Raw genomic sequence first — 19,434 nt, 5'->3', positions numbered from 1 at the left:
AATAACGCATGTCAAAAAATCTTTATGAATCTCATACTTACACAGTTACGTAACTTTAATGGCCATGGAGAAAATCAAACTTTGACTTTATCATACCCATCATTTAAAAGTCTTCAAGTGAGAAACCTCCAAAACCCTCATAACATTTTTTAAGGTAGATATTAATTTTTCTTTGTACAATTTTGTTCTTGAATAATTAAACTGCCCAAGACCCATTAAAAATGTGAAATGTACATGAAAATGTCAATGAAAAATAAGAACTGACTGTCAATGAAAAATAAGCAAAGAGAAAATGCTTCCATGTTTCCTTCTTTATCACTTACCTAAAGTTTTTCACGTGGTCTTCCACTCCAGAAAGACGAATTGAATGCTGCAGTGCATTCAGGTAAGTCAGGGCTTGTGTAGAGGATCCCCAATTCACATCTGTGGGAAGATAATGTTCATGCAGCATTAACATCAGTAATAACAACCAATCAATAGCCAATCTGAGGCATAGAGAATTAAACATGCTTTCACATTTAAAAAGTCAATTGCTGAAATACACTATTGTACTTTCAATAGTTCACATATTCAGCAAGATATTAAGACTGATAATCTGAACTATAATTCATTTAAAGAAAAAGTATTACTTAGAAAAGATTGAGATGACAGGGCTGCAGACATGCTGTGCATACAACTCTGAAAGAGTCTTTCACAAATAAATATGTTAAAATTATTGTTTGTATATAGCCAAAGGTCTAAATGGAAATGAGCAAATTTCTAATTGTTAAGAAATACTTATTTATAGTACTTAACTGTTTGGGTTATTTGAACAGGACAATTTTATTTCTTATTGAATAAACAACTTGGACTTCAAATGATTTTAGATATTTGTTAATTTATAGACTTGATAGGTACGTTAGAGAAATAACTGCTTCTAAAATGTTTTATTTCATTTCTGGAGCTACCACTTTAAAAGCTCATTATTTCATATCTGGATTACAAAATGTGTTCTTACTGTTTAAAAATACTATATTGAAACTACTCTTGTAATCTCTTCGCAGTCTATTCTATTGAGCCCAGATGAAGCCTTTCTCATCAGGTCTTTCATGTATCACAGGTTGTAATGCTCAATACCGGGACCAATCCTAACATACTCCAGCATCATCATCTTACCTGGAGACACGTTTAGCTGTTATCAGTACGACATACTAGGAAATCATTAATCATTACCCAGTGAAAACAAGTTTGTCCAATTTCCCCTGCTACACAGTAACCTAGTGGGAAAGATACTATGTCTTCCAGTATTTTGTTAACTCCATGGTACTCACTCCAGTTCAAGGACCACAGTAGGTTATATGTATAAATAGCCTAGCTTATTACGCTATACAGCTACTACAGTACTGTAACTGGATCCTTTCAAAAAATAATTTAAAAATATACTGAGTGCAGCAAAATGTTAATTACATGAATTTATTCTTTTTCTACAAATAGGATCAATTTAATTTATGAGTGAGAATGGAAACCAGAATAAAAAATCTCAAAGTAACTGTTTTATTAAAACTACATGTATTTGAAAAAAAAAAAAACTTTAAGAGTTTGGAAATAAAGTATTTTAGGTTTTATACAAAGTAGCTTTCAAATATACAAAAGATGATGCTTAAAATGAAAAATAACAAAGAACTTCTAGATGTTTTCTAGCTTCTAGATGTTTTCTAGCTTGGGATACAAACAAAAAAGGCTACTGACCTGGTTTTTTGTAGGTAACATAAATATACAGCCCAAGGACTATCACATATGTTAGCAATGCAGCCCACCAGTTAATGACGAACATTACTATGCAGCAAAGAATTGCTCCAAGAAGTGATATCCACATGTTGTAGTATTTGAATGCAGGACGCCATCCTAACAATAACAAATAAATAAAAGTCACACAAATACCTCATCTGCTTTACACAATGGTACATATGTATTCAAAAAATAACATTCTTTATGGCTGCCACACTGAGAGGACTTTAAGCATTAAGTATAAGTCTAATATTGAATAGTAAAGTCAAAGACTATTATTGATCACAATTGAATTTGACAATTCTTGATGGCTATGAAAAGGTAACATCTATTTCCACATTACTGTATTTTACTAGTTCTGTATTCAATAAACTCTTCATAAAAAAAAAATCAACCTACCTTAGGTGAATGTTAAAAAGTATAAAAGGTTTTAAAAAGAAAGGTTTCAAATTGAATCCTTAGTAGTAACTAGGCTTTATTTTCTGGTCCTAGGATGACCCATATCCATAGTCTAATGAATATATAAAACATTTCAAACAAAATGTTCATAAAAATCATTAAAAACATAATCAACTTGCTAGAAAAACTAAGAGCTGACTACAGAAACACATACCTTCCCATTTAGTGAAGTATTTATGAAGGAAGCCCACTTTAAAAAATGTTGAAGACCATGTTTTTCAATTTTCATTGGTAGGTAGTTCCAAAGCCAAAATTATTTTAAAAAAATAATTTCAATAGAATTTATACATTTAAAGTAAAAACCTGATGTTAGAATGTTTGTGTCCAAAGTTCTCATACTTTATATCTTCCCTGTTCTCAGACTTTCAAATCTTTAAAAGGAACAATGCTTTTGTTTCTTTTTTAAAATTAAAATTTTAAAATTCCTTTTCAGAATTTTACAGAACTCATCGTGTTAAAACCATTTTCTTACAGGTAAACTATATCATAATGATGTTCTTAGAACTAAAATAGAAATCAGCTAAAGACTGAAAAACTAGTTTTTTAAAAAAGTAACAATTTTTCAGTGTTATCAGAATTAGAGATTAATCCTATCAAATGCTTTGAAGATAAGAAACAATATTATCAGTAAACTTACTGATAAAGAGATCTTTGAAAGCTTAATTTGAATTAACTGTGAAGACAGACTTGGCATTAATGAACTAATCCCACACATAACATCTTTGAAAATGTGGCAAAAGTTTTATTTTCTTTGCAATCAAAAATGATATTTACAAACTTTTTTAAAAATGTAAAATTACCTGGAGATTTTGCAAGTGATGCATGGAATACTGAAAAATTGATCAATGCATATGATGCAAGGAAGAAGTTTGAGATAATTGGAGCAATAACATTCAGTTCAGCTGCAAAACAAACACATGCGAGATTTATTGACATATTAGACATTTAATTTTTAAAATTATGAAGTATTTCAAATCTTTAAATAACAACATAACACCCCATAACCACCATCCAGCTTTCATAAACATTTAGAGTTTGCCATATATGCCTCATATACTTTACTTTTCAGAAATCCAGTCCTGTGCAAACCATTGAATCCCCTTTATACTTTATCTCACACATCTCCAAACTTGGTATATTCTGTCCAGTCATATTATATAGTTTTATGACATGTATAGTATATATGCATCATAATAGTACTGTTTTGGGTGTTTTAAAAGTTACATAAATGCATACCATATGTATCATTCTGAAATTTGATCTTTTACATTTATTTTTGAAATTCATCCATATTGATAAATGAAAACCAAGTTTATTCCTTTTTTTAACTGCTGCATATTATTCTTCTACTGATCTAGGTGGCTTTCGTTTTTCACTATAATGAATAATACTAGAAACATTATTGTATATGGCTCTTTAAGTATATATACAAGTTTCTATAGGGTACATACCTAGAAGGAAAACTCTTGATCACAGAAAAGTTTACGAGATATTGCCCACTTGTTCTCCACAAGTGGCTACACCAAATACACATCTAACAGCATCACATGAGAATTAGTTTCCACATAGTCCCACAACACTTGTGGTACATCAGCCTTTTAATGTCAACTAGTCTCAGGGGTTAGACAAAATTCTTTAAACCTTAAAAAGTCCAATGTCATCTTTAGTAGTGGAAGACCCAACAGAGCTCACTTATGATCAGAGGCAGAGTGCCAAAAAAACAGATCATCAAAGGCACTGATGTCACAGGGGACACTAGAATCCTTTCCCTTATGCCATTATCATATTTGTTTTAGGAAAAAGAGCCTAGGAATTCCCTTTAGCTCTAATGAGGACTTAGTAATGGCAATAATTTCAGCAAATATGTACTGAGTGCTATTACTTACAGCACTTTATAAACTTTCTTTGATTACAAAGAAACTTAGTATACCAAGATAACATTGTTAATAATTTAATAATTCAATGTCTAGAACTAATATGCACCAAAAATCTACAATAACACACCATTTATATAACTAACCAATTAAGATGAATCCAAGTGCAATTAAGAATGTTAAGATGTAGCCACGAAGAGGTTCATTATTTTTCCCATAACCTTTAGCAAACATCTGGAAAGCTGGGTAGATGTTGTCCTTACATAGAGCCTAATGAAAGAAAACATTAAAATGAAATATATTAAAATTAGACATGCAGATTTGCTGATAGTTCTAATAGGTTAATCAGGAATGAGATTCAAGTTTCTAATTCTTGGTCATCTCTTTTATCCTGTCCCACATACTGCTTCACCTACAAAATGTAAAGGAAATTCAAGCATTTCAAACATCAGAAGGATACTGGTCAAAACTTCTATCTGCCTTACCCTATCCCCATGTTGAAATTAAATTTTATGAAGAAGAAATCATAGAAGCAGGCATACAAGTAAAAACAAAGTTGGAAGCTTGATAAATATGACATAGTTGTGACCTATTTTAAGAAAAACAAGCTGAAATCTTAAAGCAGATAAAAATCTTGATTATAAAACTTAACTACCTTCCTTAAAACATTACTAAAGTCTGTCTTAAATGATATTTTCTACCTTTACTGTACTCACTGGCTATAAATACAGCATTAAGAACAAGACTGCAGAATCAACATTCATTTATTTGATTTACCAATAAAAAGTACTTCCCATCAGTATTCAGCTGTTTAATGTTCACTAAAAGGAGATAATGTCTATCCTATACATCATCATACCCTTAAGTAATGAACACAATGTGTATATCACGTTAGGTGTTTAAATATTTGTAAAATAAAATATTTAGGTTGACATCATACTGATTAGAACAAAGATATTTTACTACTTCCTATTTTCAGTCTTAGACTGCACTCCTATACCTTAAACATCTTGAAAATGTATGCTAAATATGTCAAAAAAGCAAAAATCCATCAGCACTTCTAAAAAGACTCAAAGACTATACCTTAACAGCAAATGCACAAATATTTATATAAATAAACATTCACATTCATTCACACATATAAAATTAACTATGTATATCTTTATGTGCATATATATATCATATATATGTATATATGGTTGATAGAAGCAAATAATTTGAAAATAGCAACAATTCTAAATTGAGAAGTATTACTTTAACTCTCCCTTTAATAAAGCCTGTAATATAAAAATACTTACCTGAAATATTTTGGGAGCACTCACTAGGGATGCTAATGCTGAAGAAAGAGTGGCTGAAAATATACCTGCAGAAATTAATGGTGTAAATCCTGACACCATACTCATTACCTTAAATAAAAGTGACAAAAATGGAAAAATAAATCTCACAAACAATTCAGAAAATAACACAATACTATGTGGTCACATCTTGAAGGAGGTTAACACTAGGGATCATTTTATAATAATAATAACAACAACGCTATGTGCATTACAAATACCTGAAACAAATTTATTTACCACTAGCCCTTACCTTAAGAAAACCTTTTCATTCGTAAAATGTTAAACACACACAATGGCAGAGAGAACTGCTAACATCCATCACCTAATTTCAACAATGATCAACTTAGGGCTATTCCCCACAACATTTTGAAACAAGTCCCAGATATCCTTTAGCACATAAATATGTCAGTACGTATCTCTAACAGGTAAGGACTTTTGAAAACTTAACTACAATGCCACTGTCGCAGCTTAGAAACTTAATAATTGCTTAACAGTACCACAAAAAAGGCAAGTCAGCATTCAAATTCCCTAAATTGTCCTTTCTTATCTTTTAAAAATAGTCTGTTCAAATCAGGATCCAAAAAAAAAAACAAAAAAAGGTTACACATTATATTTGGTTTATGCGTCTCTTCAGTCTTTTTCAATCAACAGGTTCACATTTCCTTTTCCTTTTATTATTTTTCTATCATTTCTCCCATGGAGATCTCATACTCTGGATTTTTCTGACTTCATCATCATTGTATTGCTTAACCTCTTCTCATTTCTATAATTCTAGTAAACTGGTTCTATCTAGACAGTTAATCAAAATGAGGTACAAGTTTTGGCAAGAACACTGTGTAAGTGCCATCATGTACTTCTATTAGGAAGGCTGTTTCTTATGTTAAGATAGTATTGTGGTTATTTTTTTCTAACCTTTTATCTTCTAGAGCTAAATGTGGAAATATTTCCAGCGAAAAGATATGATATAAAGTCTAGGGTTTTGCTCTAAATAATCTGGGATAGGAAGAGTTACACATGAAACAAAATTAACCATGCATTGATAACTGATAAAGCTGGGTAATGTAGATACTAGGTATATTATATTGCTTTCTCTGTATACATGTTCAAACATTTCCTCTTAGAAGACTTAAAAAAAAAAACACCAACAACAAAGGATTGATCACTAAGATCATGAATTCAGGTGAATTCAAACTGAGAGGCATAATTCAAAACAGCCTGGTTCAAATGTTGAAAATGTCAATGTCATGAAGATTAATGTGGGCTAGAAACTACCCTAGATTAAATGATTTTAAAATGACACTATAACTAAATGCCACGTGTGACCCTAGATCAATCCTGGACTTAGAAAAAATAGCTATAAAAGACATTACTGGGACAAGTGGAGAAATATGAACATAGGATGTATATTTAAATAACAGTATTTCATCAGTATTTAATTTCTTAAGTAGGATAACCATATTGTGCTTACATAAAATGCGTTAAATACTTCAAAATGATTGTCGTGTCATGATGTCTATAACTTATTTGAGGAGAAAAAGACTATATATATACACACGCAAAGCAAATAGGGTAAACTATAAACTAGTAAATATAACTGAAGGATAAGTACACAGGTATTCACTCTGTACTTCTGAATCTGTGAAACTTGTCAAAACACAAAATTAAAGTGGAGGAGTTGTTTGGTGGATTCAACTATTGTCAACTTGAACAGCTGTGAATGGTATTATAAATTTCCCAGCAGTGAATGGTGATCATCACCTAGATTCTCTGCTTCATTGGTGGAGATTTTATCTTTCATTTATATTGACTAAGAATATGTCAACTGAGACCAAAGAGATAAGGAAATCAGGTTTTAAGCTGTTTCTATCACACACTTGACTGTAAAATTTAATTGTTTAAACAAAATGGAAAGTTAGCAACGGGTACAATCCCTGTCCACAATGCATAAGTCTGATTTCATGTACACATAAACCACCCTGTTGACTAAACATCTTTCCCTAGATCTTCCATTAGATTTAAGGTTAAATATGAAGAATACATCTCTGAAGTGTTTTAAAGACAGTAGCAGACTTCTAAGAGTGGGGAGAAAATCTGAAAAGATTATTTTCTACTCAGCCCTTTAATAACAATTTAGTAGTTACATATATGCTGTGCATTTTTCATAATCACTATTTTTCATGGTAATTAATGCTGGATTATTTAGAACTGACAACCTTATCTTTAGGGAAGGAGACTGTAAAGGACAGATGAGTCAAGATTAAAATGAATAAACCCAATTTCTGCTATACAGCCTCATTAGATCATACAAAATTCTACATCTGTCTTAATGATCTCAAAGTTAAATTAAGTACAAAGAAAGAGATAAGTGGACGAAAGTAGAGAACAGAGTATATGATACATTCTGCATTGTAGGAGTAAGGCAAAACTGACACCACCAGCATTACTATAACCTTTCCTCTTCCATGTGGAGGAAACAATACATTTTCCCTTCTTCCATCAGTTATAAATTGAAGTAAATAATGATCCAGGCTTTTCATCTGGAAATACTATGTTTTGGGGCCTGCTATAATAGGTTTTCTGTTTTCTATTAAATAGTTGAACAGTTATCCAGTAACCTCTGCACTTCTCAACATTTAATGGTAAAATAGCAGCAAGGATAATGATATTCAATGTAAATAATGATATTAGTGTCAACAATATACAGTGGAAACAAAGATGAAAAAAAGACTGTCTTGTCTCTAAAGGGGAAAAAAAGACAAAAGTCTAATAAAAGCTAAAAGATAGCAAGTAAATAAAATGAATGGTAAAAGTCTGTGTGGGGGTGTGTGTTGAAGATGATTTGGGATTCAAGAAAATCTTCACGGAACTAAATGGCCTTGAAGTCAGGCACATTTGGACATGGAAAAATAAACCACAGGTGCATTCCAAGCAGAGTGAAGCAATGACTAAAGCAAAAGAGTAGGGTATGCATGTGTGTGTGTACAAACACACTCAGTGCCTGGAGTCCAGTCGGAACAGAAGGCAGTGAGGCTTAAGAAGAGGTATGAAGGGCTCTGACTGATTTAGACTAAAGATTGCATTTTGTTTATTAGGCAACAGTGAGTCAAAGGTTTTAGAGGACATTAAAATGTAGAAATATAGCAAGCAATATAAGACTATATACACAATTTAAAATTTAAGAGCAAGAAGATAACCTAAATAACTTTATTCCCTGAAGTCTGAAAAGGTGATTATAAAGTATGGCTTGTATAGATCTTATGATGGAGACTCCAACTTACATTCTCCTCATTTATGTCCTATCCACCATTCTTCACTCTCCAAATGCCAAGGTATTTATATTTTCACAAGATTTTCCCTCATGTTGTATCGCTTTACAAAGTATTTTTGAAAAGTTTACTTCCTTTAAATAAGAAAAGCAGCTTTACTTATACCAAATTCCTCTTTGCTCGAATGAGTCCATAACTAGACTTGATAAAGACAACAAACTTTTCTATCTTAAGGCCACACAGAAATCTGACTGGCATTTTCAGTCACTGGGCAAAGACCAATGTTTGTGCCTTCCATACACAGTATCAATGTCAGAATTGGCCTGAATCATTAGTTGGACATGAATACTTTCTTTCATTCCTACAATTTTGCCTAGTCTTATGACTAGAAAACACAAACTTCTATTACATAATTGGGTTCAATATTTGTAACCACTGAAAGTACAGTCAATTGCTTAAAACTACATAATTTTATTATATTTATAATAATTTTATTATAAATAATTTTATTTATAATAAAAACAATGCCTTTACAAATTTTAGTTAAAAATTGTATTGTAAAACTTAGATTGTACATAAAACACATAATTTTAAATACATTAAAATACAAATTATTCTGTTTATACAATACTGAAAAAAATTACAAAGCAAAATTTTTATTTTTCTTTTGAAATCAGCAGAACCATGTACTCTATAAATTTACAATAGAATATTTTGATTTAATCTCCTGAATCTACACCTTTGTGTTCTTTCTACCATCCTAGGACTTAACAAACAACTCAAAATTATCCTCCAAATTAATTTTAGTAATTTATTTTCCCCTTATATAATCTTTTTTCAGTTTCTAAAAACTCATAAATCTGGCAGACTAAAACTTCATTTCATTTTCAGTACCTTAATAGAGGTAACAATAAACAGCAGAACTGACAGCCTCCAAATACTTGAGAAGTACTACTAACCTGTCTAGTTTGTATGTTTTAGAAATTCACTAGCTTTCTAGTATCCATTCAGAATTAAATTCTGTTGTTAAATGTTAAATGGTGATTTCATGCTGCATGACTTTATATGAGCCATATCTAATAAAGTAACACTACTATTGATACTGATCAATGCTTTTTTAAAGGCCATTTATAAATGAAGCAATTATGAAGACAACACTAATTAGAAAACTGAACTTAATTGGTATGGGTTTGAATTGAGCAAAATAAAAATACTTAGTCGTAAATCTAACAAAATACATACAGGACGTATATGCTGAAAACTACAAAATGCTGACTGAAAGAAAATCAAAGAAAATACAAATAAATGGAGAGATGATATTTATGAATTGAACACTCAACAAAGTCACTTCTCTCCAAACTCATATACCAGTTTAACGTAATTCCTATCAAAATCCCAACAAGACTTTTTAAAAATAAGTGTAAGGTACTTGGGTGATAGGGGCACCAAAATCTCAGACTCCACCACAACACAATTCATCCATGTAACCAGAAACCACATGTACCCCAACAACTACTGAAGTGAAAAAATATATATTAAAAAGTAAATTAATTAAAACACACACACACATAAGGTTATTTTAAATTTTTATATGGAAAGACCAAGGAACTAAAATAGCTAGAACAATTTTTTTAGAAAGGCTAAAATGGGAGGAATTAATCTAACTGACCTCAAAACTTATCATTTAACTACAGTAATTAGGAATGTGTGGTACTGGCACAAGGACAGACATGAAGATCAACAGAACAGAATCAAGAATCCAAAAACAGACCCGTACAAATATGACCGTGTGCAACATGATTCCATGCTTTCTAAAACAGTATACTTACATATTACATATATAAAAACACACAAATATATATATATATATATATATATATATATATATATATATATATATATATATTACATGCTGTTATAAAAGCATTACCTCCTAGGGGCTCTTTGCTCTTGAACATCCTCAGATTTTATCCATTCATATTTTAGTTTGTCCAATTAGATATTTACAGTTTTAGGGGATATACAGAACAACTGGCCAGACGCAGTGGCTCACACCCGCCATCCCAGCACTTTGGGAGGCCCATGCAGGTGGATCACTTGACGTCAGGAGTTCGAGACCAGCCTAACCAACATGGTAAAACCCCATCCTTACTAAAAATACAAAAATTAGCCGGATGTGGTGGCTGGCGCCTATAGTCCCAGCTACGCGGGAGATTGGGGCAAGAGAATCATTTGAACCTAGGAGGCGGAGCTTGCAGCAAGCCAAGATAGCACCACCGCACTACAGCCTGGGCGACAGAGTGAGACTCCATCTCAAGAAAAAATTAAAAATTAAAAAAAATAACAACTGTCCTCCCTTCTATGTTGCAGCTATATTCTGAATGGTCAGATTTGATAGTAGTCTCACCCCTAGATAAATACAGAATGTCTGTATATTACAAAGTCAATGCTCACCTGGAAGTTGTTCATTAGGCCATAGGAACAAGGACTGCTTTCACAAGATGAAAAATCAAAGTTTAATTTGCAGGCTGCAGAAGTACAGTTTGTTAGCTCTGTTACAATAGTGTCATTAACGTTTCCAGTGGCATCTCGAACAACACAAGAACCTAAAGCACAAGTGACAACAAGAATAATATAGTTAATATCTACATTCATTTCAGAATTTTATATACATATATATATTTATAAAGAAACCAAAGTAGTGACTACATATCTACTCCCTTATAATAGCATACATTGCATTTACAATTAAGACTTTACCTTGAACAGAATTTGTAAAGCATCATGGTCCCCAATATGTGATGAAAGTGAACCTTTTATAAAGAATAGTATTTACACATAAACACTTAAAAACCATGTAAACAGAGTTGTGGAAAATGGTATACTAGCAAACTATTTCCTAGCCTATTTGGTTAAGATGTCCTTAAGTAAATATGAAAACACTGTACTGAAAGAGTTCCAAATGGCAGTGATGTTTTCCTATACTCCAAATATTTTATACTTGAATGTGGCTAAAAATCAGACTTCAGGTAATACCACTCTTCTGTGAGGGAAAATAATTTGAATGTTAATGAATTATAATTATATTTAAATCTCTGTCTCAAATATGATTATCCTAAAGAGAAGGAAACACATGGTATCTAAGATTTGCTTAAAAATAACCCATAGAGCAGAGTGACTTGGGTATAGATGAAACAAGATTAACCATGTACTAATATTTTTGCTAACTTTTTTGAAGCTGGGTAATAATTATTCAGCTAATTTGAAAATCCTCCCTACTTTTCCATAAAATTGAAAACTTCCATAATAAAATATTTTAAAAGTGACCTTGAAACAAGCAATTTATTATTCAGAGTAACGTGTAATGCACAACTAATGGTAATTACCATTCCTTATACTTTAAAGATTTTTACTTTCTGAAGCACTTTTTCAGTATTATTTCATCATATATTGAGGTAAAAATTACATGCATGACAGCAAAAATTGAATAAACAGAACTAAGTATGAGAAGGGAGGATATTTTAATGACTAGGCAGACTATACAGTTCTTTGTTTTTCAATTTTTTCATCTACCATTCAGAGCAGTCCTTGCAAAACCATGTTTCCATAAAGGTACTTCTGAAACAACTGGGGAATGGGGGTAGAATAGAGCCTTGCAAATCCCCCCAGCCCTAAAGTAACTATACTTTCATGTGCTTTGTATTCTGATAGTCTATGCCTGAAATTTTTTTGGGGGGGAAGGTTCCACTGCTTTGAGCTTAACAACCACTGGTGTAGAGGCTGCCTTTACTGGCCTAGCTACTGAACATCAGCATCAAGGGGTTACCCCTATTGCTCCAAGGGCTAATGCAGACAGAATGAAATGAGCATGAGGGCCAGCAATGTTAGATGGTAATAAAAATAGAAAATATTTGCTGTAACAAACTATTTTACAAGTTAAAACATAATCAATTATGTCACTTTATGCCTAAATTTTCTTTAGCAATAATGTATAGAAGCATGCTAGGAACTTTTAGGGGAACCCATATATTTTGCTAGGCATATATATATATTCATCCGTGTTTTCAAAATAAATTTCAGAGATTTGTGTGTGAATTCTAAGGATAAATGAAATCCAGATTCCTCTGTAAATGCCAATTCAGGCCGGGCGCGGTGGCTCACACCTGTAATCCCAGCACTTGGGGAGGTTAAGGCAGGTGGATCACCTGAGGTCAGGAGTTTGAGACCAGCCTGGCCAACATGGCGAAACCCCATCTCTACTAAAAATACAAAAATTAGCCAGGTGTAGTGGCGGGTGCCTGTAATCCCAGCTACTCAGGAGGGTGAGGCACGAGAATTGCTTGAAGCTGGGAGGCGGAGGTTGCAGTGAGCCAAGATCGAGCCACTGCACTCCAGCCTGGGAAACAGAGTGAGACTCCGTCTCAAAAAACAAAAAACAAAAACCAAAACAAACAAACAAAAAAGGCAATTCAGCCCACCATGATATTATTAGTATTTCTGTCATGTAGTGAAATTTCAAAATTACATTTAAGCAAATAGCAGAGTTTATAAATATAATTCTGCTACTACTTCCCAGCAAATCAGTGAATATATAGCAAAAATGAAATTTTCTTACCAAATCCAATAGAAACCTCATATTGTGTAGCCTATGGGCTTGGAGTTTATGATTCTTTACATTAGTATTAAACTAAGATTTACTTTTGCATTATGCTTAAGAAATTTAACTGTAAAGCTTGACAAATGCAAACCATATGTAAACTAATAGTAATTCATAGAAAATAGCCTTAAAGACTTTATTTAAAACAAACAACAAAAAAACCTTCTTTGCCATGAAAACAATTCTCTAAAACAAATGCCACTATCTTTGGTAGTGAAATCTCGGAACTTCTATTCTCTCATCTGTAAGAAAAGGATTAGAGACTGGTTGACCACTTAAGTCCTTTCAAGTTGATCCCATGAAGTAATCCATGAAGTTGATCCATGATCCCATGAAGTAATAACATGGTTTTGAAATCACTTTCATTCAATTTACTAAGAATTTAGTAAAACTTTTCCTAAGTAAAACTTAGTATGTCCTATTCTTCAAAACCAGTGTTTTTATAGTAAAAAATTGCCAAGCATTGCTTAATAGCCTTGAAAGAACCTTCATATACTGTAAAATAAATAAATAAATAACCATCTTAAAAAAATACAGAAATTTGTAAAAGTGAAATTCATTTGCTTCTACACATACATTATTTTCAGTATCTCAGTGGAATGAGTTTATAGATGCAATTTCATATAATTTTTAAATTTACCATAATTAATAAAAATCCTGGAGATACCATAAAGCATTTGGCGGTTTAGATAATGTCTATAGAAGTCATTACTAGTTTTCTAAAAACTGTTTTTGAATTATAATGAGCAACTCCATGTCTTTTTATTGAAATATTTCTGTATGTAAAAAAGTTAGCAAATGTCATAAAAGTAAGTATTTATAGTATGTACATCATGAAATTTCTGCAACACATAAAGAAATGTAAAACTATTTACCTACAGATACTGCAATTCCTACGTAAACCAATGTAGTAATTAAAATGGCTAGGAGTGTTCCTTTGGGTATGGCTGACTGAGGATCCTAGAAGACAAGAAGATTTTTTAAAGTCTATCTGTAAAAATAAATATACAAATTCCACTTTTAAAATATATAATTGATACAGCACTTTATAATACTTACTGCAAGATCACCTGAGATATTTGCTCCAGCCAGAATACCAGTTGCAGCAGGAAAAAAGATGGCAAATACAGAAAAGAAAGTCTCTTCCTCTCGAAAATTGGGCCCAAAGTTCTCATTAAATATTTCAGCTGCAGAGAACAAAATATTCTTGACAATTAATGGAGAGCAAATTAGACTATAATAACTGAGGTCAAGAGTAATAGGTATACATGACCCCTAACTTTTCTTCAGTTAAAGTAACTAGTAAATTTTTGCATATTTCCCAGTTCAAGTATTTGGTGTTCTTTTCTTGTATGAGACAATGGTTTACCATCAAAATGATCATCTGATCTGATTCATGTCTCATTTTTTGTATACCTCGCTAATTATGTTTCAAGAGCCTCTGAATGAATTGTTATGACTAGCCCAAATGCAAATCAAAATGTGGATAATCCCCTCAATCTCTGAGGTAAAAGAAACAAGAAGGGAGGTAGAAAAACAAAAGGGGGCATGGCGTGGTGCCTCACGCCTGTAATTTCAGCACGTTGGGAGACTGAAGCAGGCAGATTTCTTGAGCCCAGCAGTTTGACACCAGCCTGGGCAACACAGGAAGACCTTGACTCTAGAAATAATTAAAAAATTAGCCAGGAGTGGTGGCACATGCCTGTGGTCCCAGCTACTTGGGAGGCTGGGGTGAGAGAATCATTTAAGCCTGGACAGTCGACACTCCAGTGACCCATGATCATGCCATTGCACTCCAGCCTGGGTGACAGAGTGAGACCCCATCTCAAGAAAAAAAAAAAAAAAAAAGGAAAACAAAAGCAACATCATAATAATATAGAATCAACTTTTTGATAGCTTCCAACTTACATTACTATCTGCATAGATTTTGGTCCACAGCTTTCTCTGCTATCTAGTGACCTATTGATTTTTGAGGCTGTCAGACAATTAGCTACCCTAAGTAAAGTTCCTTTCTATTTCAACAACAATAAAAGCTTCAACTAGACCTAGTGTTTTCATCTCTGACTCTAAGATAACCGACTAACTGTAATGTATCCATCTATCCATTCAATACTTGAGCAGCTACTATGTGTCAGGTCCTGTACTAGAGCTTTCTAGCACCTCAAAGTACTTGGAGATGCAATATAAACAAGTTAGACATTGTTCCTGCTTTCATGGAATTTAAGAGTCTCAATAGCAAATGACCAAAATAACAGGTAATTATAAATAGTAGTAAATGTTCTGATGAAAACAGGGATTTGTGAATAACAAATGAGAGAGAGAGAATCTAATTCAATGTGGTTACAGAAGGCTAAGCAAATATAAGGAAGGAGACAATACTTAAGCTAAGAGTTTGCTGAGCAAGAATCAGCCATGTGATCATCAGGGAAATAGAGTATACCAGAAAAGAGAAACAACATATATGAAGACCCCAAAGTAGAAAAAGGTTTAACTCTTCTGAGGAAATAAAAGAAGATAAAATTCTTATAGTAAGGAGAAAAATTAAATGAAATTGGAGTGACCACTGAGGAACAGAGTGTGAATATTTTATAAAAGTTAAATTTATCCTAAATAAAATGGAAAACCAAAGTAGGGTCATAAACACACAAATGACATATACTATTAATGTTGTGTGGACAATGGACTGAAAGATTCAACATCTGATAACAGGGAGGCTGATTAGGAGGTTGCTGCAGAGGTTCAATCTAGAGATGGGAGAATAAATACACTGATTAGGAAAGGATTAGAAATTAAGAGGAGCAGGTAGGACGGGAAACACTAAGATCCTGGTTTCAGCTACTTACTTAGATGGAAAAGCCTAAGAAGAAATAAGTAGGAGAGACTTCATATAATCAGTTGGATACATATTTATGTTTGGACTTTAAAGGAGAGATTCAGGAACGGAAACATGTCAGTCCCTTAATAGCATTTTGAGCCATGAGAATACACACCACCCAAGGGAGAGTGTATAGTTAGAAGGTCAGCACTATAATAGTTGTACAATTCTGCATTTAAAGGGGGTAACAGGAGTAATGGACATAGTGACCAGTGAGTTAGGCACCTAGGGTATCTGACATCGAATAAAATAGACATGTTTCAAGAAGGAGAAGGAATGACTAAGAGAAATGAAGCAGAGGACAAAAATTCATAGTGCATCTATCACCATCTGACATATTTTAACCAACAAAAGCCAGATGTGAGAGGGGTTAAGGATGAAGCCATTTGGTAGAAGTTTGACAGGGCTATGAACAGTCTCAGAGTATTCTTCCACAGATCACTTACTAACTGCAAAGAAAAAACAGCAACTTCACAATAGAGAAACTGTGCAGGTATAACCTTGACTAAGTCATCAAAACTAACACCACTAAGTAATGTAAAAAACTGCATCATGCACCCTCCAAACGTGCTGGACTGAGACGGTTCACTTACGTTCCTGACAAACATAAATAACCTGAATCTATAAAAACAAATAAGACAAACCCAACTGGAGAGATCTCCTAAAAATCAAATGGCCTGCACTCTTGAAAAATGCAATTATACCAATAAACTAATATTTCTAGTTGCTTTCACAATCTTAGGCGCTTTTAAACTGTTGTGCTTAAATATGTTAAAAGAATGAAAGTCATATTAGAACAAAAGTTAGAAATTCAGTTACAAATTCCCAAAACTAGTAGAGAATAAAAGCTCCTTTTCTTAGCAGCACTGATTTCTCCATATTCTATCACCTTTTGTTGCTAATAATGAAAAAGAAAAGATGTAAATAGAAGTAATTTTTACTCCAACTGTACAGCATAAAGGGGACAAAACTAAATTGTAAATTAGGGTGAATCACTAAACCATAGTCAATTCTGTTACAAAATATCTAAAATGTACAAAATTTAATTGATGATAGAATTCTATAAATAGGTACCCTTAAAAAATATTGAATCTTTTTTACTTACATTTATAACCAAAAAACCCTTTTGGCTTCTTGCTCTCCAGTGGGATAAATGTTCCTATGACGAAATCACCAATAGCAAGAAGTAGGATCACCAAAAGAACAATCTGAGCCTGCAATTTTAAACATTAAAAATTAAAATCAAGTATCTTGTTTGTATATCTTGATTCAATTCCCCTAGAATATAACTTCCATGAGGGAAAGAATTTCTGTCTTGTTTTGCCTGATTCCCCAGTGCCTTAAACAATGCCATATGCCAAGCAGCTGCTCAATAAATCCTTGTTTAATGAACAAAGAGATCTTTAAAGAAATATCTGGGGGAAAAAAGATAGTAAAAGTGAGATCACGCCATATTTCTGAAATGAGTTAAAGATGTGCATGCCTTCCCACAAACCATAAAGCACTGTAAATTCCAAAACAATATAGGCTTTCATTCTAGATCATTCATTCCTGTCTCTTCCACCTTAACACTACAATCTTGACATGGAGAACATGCTGGACACAAACACAAGTTTTATACATGGTCCAAACATAATGTTGAGTGTGTGATTGCTACAGGAAAATAAGAAAAATTACAGAAAGAAGATGACAATATACAGGAGGGAAATTCAAGTAGCAATGGGATTGGAAGGAAAGAACAATCTATGAAAACTACCATTTCCCCTTCTCCACTCTCAACCTCTCAATAAAACTGAACACTCATGAAAAACGGTGTCATCTGTGGGAAATGGAACTACATACATGCTAATCATGTCCCAGGTGGTATAAAATTCTGTTATTTTCATACAGTCAATTTGTAAAATGTGTAAATAAATGATTTAATTTTACACTAATATGACTTTACAATAAAGAACAAGATTGAAAAAATTATTCTTTCAGGCTTTCCTAATTTTTGGTTTGGTAAACATTATCATATCATATATAGCACAAATATGTGACTTTTATAAGGTCTTTAAAAGTAAACACCTTTGTGGATATCCATTACTTGGGAAACTACAGCTGTGCTATGATGCTCTAATTCTCAAAGAGACAAAAACACTTCTGGGTGCTCTGCTTATGGGTAACATGTGACTTTAGCAATTTTTTCCAGAAACAATGATACTGGCTTTGGTAGTCCTAACTTCTGAAATTTCAATAGCAAGAATAATTTCTCTAACCTCATGTGGGCAATAACTTTTATTTACTGCCCCATGTCTAAGTTGAACTTTTAAATAAATTACAAAGCCAAACGTTTAATTTGGACTAACACACTGACCTCAGCATTTTTACATACTGCAAAACTGGAGGATGGGCAGAAGGCGGGAAATTCAAAATTTACAAAGTACTGTGTTTAACTAGATCCTAGGCTGAGTGTTATCTCCAAAGATTCTCTGCCTTGTCAAGTAGAAAATAACCTTACACATAAACGTTTGTGAAAATGGCCACTTAGGTACCATTAGAATCTGGAAATATTACCATACTTCAGAGTGTTCCCAAAACATAAGCTCTAAAAGTTCACGTATTAAATATTTACAGGTGTTCCTATCATAACTTACTTTTGCTTCCCACTCCATTCCAGCTACTGAGATACCTAAAAGAATCACCACTGTAATGGCTCCAATAATTCGGATATCATTGATTTCATCTATCATAAGTATGGAATGTTCCTAGAAAAAGGAATCATAAATATAATAAGCAATACTAGTTATTTTTATACACATTCACACTTCTTTTGAAACATTTTAGAGATATTACGGTGCCTTACATGAAGAAGTTGAATAAATGGTTGCTTAAGGAATAAATGGAATACCTAAAAGAACAAATTACTATTTACCACTGAGGTGTCAGTCATTCAAGCATCTGATGACATAAATGTGTGATTATTAATGCTTCTATATTTAATATAGACTCAATAAATCAAAAAAGGAATTGCTAACAAAGAAGTAAAAAAGTTATAACTAATACTGCTAGTTAGAATTTTAAGTTATATAGCAGAAATATATTTTGTATTTATTGTGATTAGTGAACTCATGCTTTTAAAGGTCTTTTATACTGTGAGAGAGTAAGTGATAAGCACAACTTCCTGCTGCTGTCCAAAAACACACTGTTTCCACTCTGC

At 32.7% G+C, this 19,434-nt stretch overlaps 1 protein-coding gene across 2 annotated transcripts in view; it reads right to left on the bottom strand.

Moving 5' to 3' along the window:
• SLC12A2 (solute carrier family 12 member 2) overlaps positions 1–19,434 on the bottom strand; it is a 105,915-nt gene that overhangs the window by 36,568 nt on the left and 49,913 nt on the right. For both annotated transcript variants that reach the window (XM_031011045.3, XM_031011046.3), the window contains exons 6-15: positions 18,872–18,982; positions 17,341–17,449; positions 14,420–14,547; positions 14,236–14,320; positions 11,158–11,309; positions 5,399–5,506; positions 4,247–4,370; positions 3,027–3,128; positions 1,729–1,884; positions 324–423 (exon numbers count right to left, since the gene is read on the bottom strand). In XM_031011045.3, the coding sequence (XP_030866905.1) occupies positions 324–423; positions 1,729–1,884; positions 3,027–3,128; positions 4,247–4,370; positions 5,399–5,506; positions 11,158–11,309; positions 14,236–14,320; positions 14,420–14,547; positions 17,341–17,449; positions 18,872–18,982 (1,175 nt within the window). The remainder of the gene's footprint in view (positions 1–323; positions 424–1,728; positions 1,885–3,026; positions 3,129–4,246; positions 4,371–5,398; positions 5,507–11,157; positions 11,310–14,235; positions 14,321–14,419; positions 14,548–17,340; positions 17,450–18,871; positions 18,983–19,434) is intronic.

Source organism: Gorilla gorilla, chromosome 4 (assembly GCF_029281585.2).
Source record: "Gorilla gorilla gorilla isolate KB3781 chromosome 4, NHGRI_mGorGor1-v2.1_pri, whole genome shotgun sequence".
NCBI classification, from domain to species: domain Eukaryota; kingdom Metazoa; phylum Chordata; class Mammalia; order Primates; family Hominidae; genus Gorilla; species Gorilla gorilla.
Note: the sequence above shows the minus strand (reverse complement) of the source record. Positions and strands in the feature narration are given on the sequence as shown.